This window comes from Macrobrachium rosenbergii, chromosome 21 (assembly GCF_040412425.1).
Source record: "Macrobrachium rosenbergii isolate ZJJX-2024 chromosome 21, ASM4041242v1, whole genome shotgun sequence".
Taxonomy (NCBI): domain Eukaryota; kingdom Metazoa; phylum Arthropoda; class Malacostraca; order Decapoda; family Palaemonidae; genus Macrobrachium; species Macrobrachium rosenbergii.
The window spans coordinates 26,813,144-26,818,143 of record NC_089761.1 but is presented as its reverse complement, the minus strand read 5'-3'; the positions used below and the strand labels follow the sequence as shown (position 1 = coordinate 26,818,143).

The 5,000-nt window shown below is 36.1% G+C and overlaps 1 protein-coding gene across 1 annotated transcript in view; it reads right to left on the bottom strand.

The window, feature by feature from the left end:
- Nucleotides 1-5,000, bottom strand: part of LOC136849416 (skin secretory protein xP2-like) — a 24,075-nt gene that overhangs the window by 6,117 nt on the left and 12,958 nt on the right. Inside the window, exon 2 of the mRNA XM_067122767.1 lies at nucleotides 3,139-3,306. Coding sequence (XP_066978868.1) covers nucleotides 3,139-3,306 — 168 coding nt within the window. The remainder of the gene's footprint in view (nucleotides 1-3,138; nucleotides 3,307-5,000) is intronic.

Sequence of the window (5,000 nt, the reverse complement as noted above, 5' to 3'; positions counted from 1 at the left end):
AACTTGTTATCCTGTGACAATAACAGGGGCATAAATTATCTCAAATTGCGTTACCCTTTTGTGGGGCAATTTCAGTTTTATCCGCCGTCGTAACGTAACAAACGTATCGCGTAGAAAGGTGCGTCTGGAACCAACGTATAATTATGTCGGTTGATAAACTGTGCGTCTGATCTGCTGGACGTAGTCTTATCACAACAGGTAAATCTCGCTCTTTACTGCCGCGTAAATTCCTCGGCCGTTTTTACGACGTGTTTTCCGGAGACTGTTCTTCATAAATTTGTGTCTGAATAATTATTTGTTTACAGTTCGCCACATCGTAACGTTTATCGCGCGCGGAAGAAGATGGGAATTTGACGATGTGCATAAATTACTTTTACTTATTTATTTATTTATTTATTTATTTATTTATTTATTTATTTATTTATTTATTTATTTATTTATTTATCTATTTATTTATTTATTTATTTTAATATGTGGTTTTCCTGTACAGCTGGAATGAGAATGTTTCTCGTGAATTATGAGTGACGGTATAGGTACAAAATAAGTAATGTTTGTGTGTGTTACCATATTCCCTTCCTTTTACGATGTGATAAAACATATGATTATATACACACAGATATATAAATATATATATATATATATATATATATATATATATATATATATATATATATATATATATATATATATATATATTATTATTGAAATTGATGTAAATTTATTTCTTGCATACCCGTTTATTTAAATTAAGTACATTTATTATTAGCTATGTCCAGTTTTGCTCATTGTGTTTTTGTTTGTCATTTGGCTCTTGAAGGCTGGACTTGGTTTTGTCACCTCCCCTGAACGGTTGTTTTGCGTTAATATACAGTATATATGTGTGTGTGTGTGTGTATAATCGTATGTTTATCACATCGTAAAAGGAAGAAATATGGCCACACACACACAAACGTACTTATTTTGTACTATCGTTAAATGGAAGAAATGTGGTCACACACACAAACGTACTTATTTTGTACTACTGTCGCTCATAATTCAAGCAATATTATATATATATATCTATATATATATATATATATATATATATATATATATATATATATATATATATATATATACATATTTATATACATATAAATTATATATAATATATATATATATATATATATATATATATATATATATATATATATATATATATATATATATCAATATTCGAAATTCAAGGTTCATAATTATGCTAGCATCTTTATCATTGATTTCTATACAAAAAGAGAAAGAGAACTTTGGACCATAAATAATTAATCCCTCTAGTGTTCCGTTTCACCCTCAGAACCTGACAGCAACAAAATCAGCAAAATTAATAATATTTGAGTACATAACGGAAAACAATTACATGCAATAAATATCTATGCACTTTTGCTCCATCGTCAAAATTTGAGAACACCAATAAAAACAAAAATAAAAGGCCAAACGCGGTTAATGAAAACTGATTAAATTACTATGCAATTCTATTCCATCCTTGGAATAAATGATTCCAAGTCATAATGAAAGTAACGGAAATGACTCACAAAGACAGTTACTGAAATCAATTGAAATAACAAAGTCAGTTATTTGAATAAATTGAAATAACAAAGACAGTTATCAAAATAAATTTGACTTATTTACACTTCCATTCTGATGTGATTGCGCTAATAACAATTAATTAGTGAATATGATAGTAATGATAAAAAATTCTATTAAAGAAATTATATTATGATTTTTTTTTATTTGATTCCACACATCAAGTTTTATAACAATGATAACATTAACAAGAATAACAACTACAACAGCAAAAATTACTGATGAAATCACCGATTCCTCTCTCTCTCTCTCTCTCTCTCTCTCTCTCTCTCTCTCTCTCCTCCTTTTGTGAACAGATGGAAATAATAACAGCGGCATAACGCCCCGTAATTGCTATGCTTCTCGTGATGCCACTCGCCTATAACATCATGCAATGGCACAACATGTCATCGTACATCTTGCATCACAGCGCACAAATGTCATGTCCGCAATTTTATTTAGAAGTATAGCCTATTATATCAAACTGGCTGGATGGGATGCACGTGTTATATACAGGTGTGATACCCGATGGTGCTATAACATGCAAGATTTACATGAGCCCCCGGCCATCTCTTTTTCTGAAGAGGGGGAGGGGGCGGGAGGTGTGGTAAATGGGAGGTGTGGGGTGTGGGTGGGGCCTAGGGAGGGTGCTTAGGGGGTAAACATAGTTTTTCCTCTCACATGTGTTAATTTAATATTTTTATTAATAACATTGACCGAAAACCTTTTAGATTCATATCTTAAACATTCTAATATTATTCAGTCAACAAATTTTACGCTTTTCCCGAACTTTTAGTCTTTGAAATTAAAATATTTTTGATGGGATATATATATATATAATTTTTTTTTTCTTATAAACATGCTAATATTTTGTTCAATAAAAACATTTCGCTTATTTTATAAATTATTACTTAAAGACAAATGTTAATGTTAATTAATTTCTTTTTTTACTTCTGTCGCTTGATCTATAACATTCACCTCCCCCTCCCCCTGCAACCCCCAACACTGTCACCAACAACCTTTCCTAACACTTCTGCTACTCCTTCACCAACAATTTTCCCCAAGGCTTCTGCCACTCCTTCACCAACAACCTTTCCCCAACACTTCTGCTACTCCTTCACCAACAATTTTCCCCAAGGCTTCTGCCACTCCTTCACCAACAACCTTTCCCCAACACTTCTGCTACTTCTTCATCAACAATTTTCCCCTACATTTCTGCCACTCCTTCACCAACAACCTTTCCCAACACTTCTGCTACATCTTCGCCAACAATTTTTCCGCAAGACTTCTGAAATTGTTCGCCAACAATTTTTCTCCAACACTTCTGCTACATCTTCACCAACAATTTTCCCCAACAGTTCTGCTACTCCTTCACCAAAAATTTTAGCCCAAGACTTCTGCTACTCCTTCATTAACAATTTTCCCCTAAGATTTCTGTTACATCTTCACCAACAATTTTCCCCTAAGATTTCTGTTACATCTTCATCAACAATTTTCCACCAACATTTCTGCCACACTTTCACCAACAACCTTTACCCAACACTCCTGCTATATCTTCACCAACAATTTCCCCAGACACTTCTGCTACATCATCACCAACAATTTTGCGCCAACATTTCTGCCATCCCTTCACCAACAACCTTTCTCCACCAGTGCTGCTCTCCCACTCCTGTGCTATGCCACCGTTGGTGGTGAATATCTTTACTGATAGAGTAATGAGGGAAAAGTATACCTTAGTTTAACCAGACCACTGAGCTGATTAACAGCTCTCCTAAGGCTGGCCCGAAGGATTAGACGTACTTTACGTGGCTAAGAACCAATTGGTTACCTAGCAACGGGACCTACAGCTTGTTGTGGAATCCGAACCACATTATACCGAGAAATGAAACTCTATCACCAGAAATGAATTCCTCTAATTCTTCACTGGCCGACCGGAGAATCGAATGCGGGCCCAGCAGAGTGCTAGCCGAGAACGATATCGGCCCGTCCAATGAGGAACTCGAGTAGTGAGGGAAGTCAGAAGACAGGACAGGTTGTGTGATTGGAAAATGGATCCAGGGGTCCATTATAAACTGCCCACGTATTTTGCATTTGTTTTAATTTTCTGTAAAAGAAATCTGTTGTGCCGGCTTTGTCTGCCCATCCGTACTTTCTTCTGTCCGCACATTTTCTGTCCGCCCTCAGATCTTAAAAACTACTGAGGCCAGAGGGCTGCAAATTGGCATGTTGATTATCCACCCTCAAGTCATCAAACATACCTTATTGCAGCTCTCTAGCCTCATTAGTTTTTATTTTATTTAAGGTTAAAGTTAGCCATGATTGTGCGTCTGGCACGGCTATAGGTGCCAACTACACAGGCCACCACCGGGCCGTGGCTGAAAGTTTCATAGGCCGTGGCTGAGAGTTTCACACAGCGTTATACGCTGCACAGAAAACTCGATTGAGCTGAAGAAACTTGGGCGCATCTTTTACTTGTTTCTTTTCACTTCTTAATATCAGAATTAATCTTTTGTAAGTTTCTTTTTTTATTTTTTATGAAAGGGACTGAGACATACTTGTCTATCAAAAAGAAACTTGGCACTTTAGAAAGTTAACCAAATCCAAGTAAATCTTATCAGTAATTATCAAAACAGTATTATCAGATATGGGTCTAATATGAAATATCATGAAAATATAAAATTAATTTATTAGCATATCACCACACGTTCTAAATTTGCTTTAATGAGTTTTAATTAGTTTTATATTATTCTATATTCTAAATTATGGAAGGTTGTTTTACAAATGTTTTTACTGTTAACTCCATTTTTCATTTTTGCATACCATTCATCATAAATCTGCAAAAATGATTAAAATCAACAATAATAATAGTAATGTTGATCACAATTATAACTCGTTCACCATCAGTAACATCACCCGTGCATATAAGTTAATTAACCTCTCCTCCTGTTCGAATGCATTTTAACCTATTCAATTATTTAGCTTCACAAAAGCACAATACATCAAGTCAGATGAAATTCGAACCCGCATATAGCAAATATAACAGATACATAGAACCCCTGGCAAAAACATATCCTCAATTCTCAGTCTCCCCTCGACTCTCGCCAGGAGAGAACTCCCCTCACTCTCCTCTCTTCTCCCTCTCCTCTCCCCCTCACTTTCATCTCCCCCTTCTCTCCCCTTACTCTCCTCTCCCCTCACTCTCCTAACCACTCACTCTATTCTCCTGTCCCCTCACTCTCCTCTCCTCCCTCACTGCCCCTCCCCTCCTCTCCTCTTACTCCCCTCTCCTCTCCCTCCATCTCCTCCCCCCTTCTCACCCTCCCCTCACTCTTACCTCACTCTCCTTTTCCCTTCCTCTCCCATCCTCTCACTCCATCCTCCCCTCTCTCTCCTCTTCC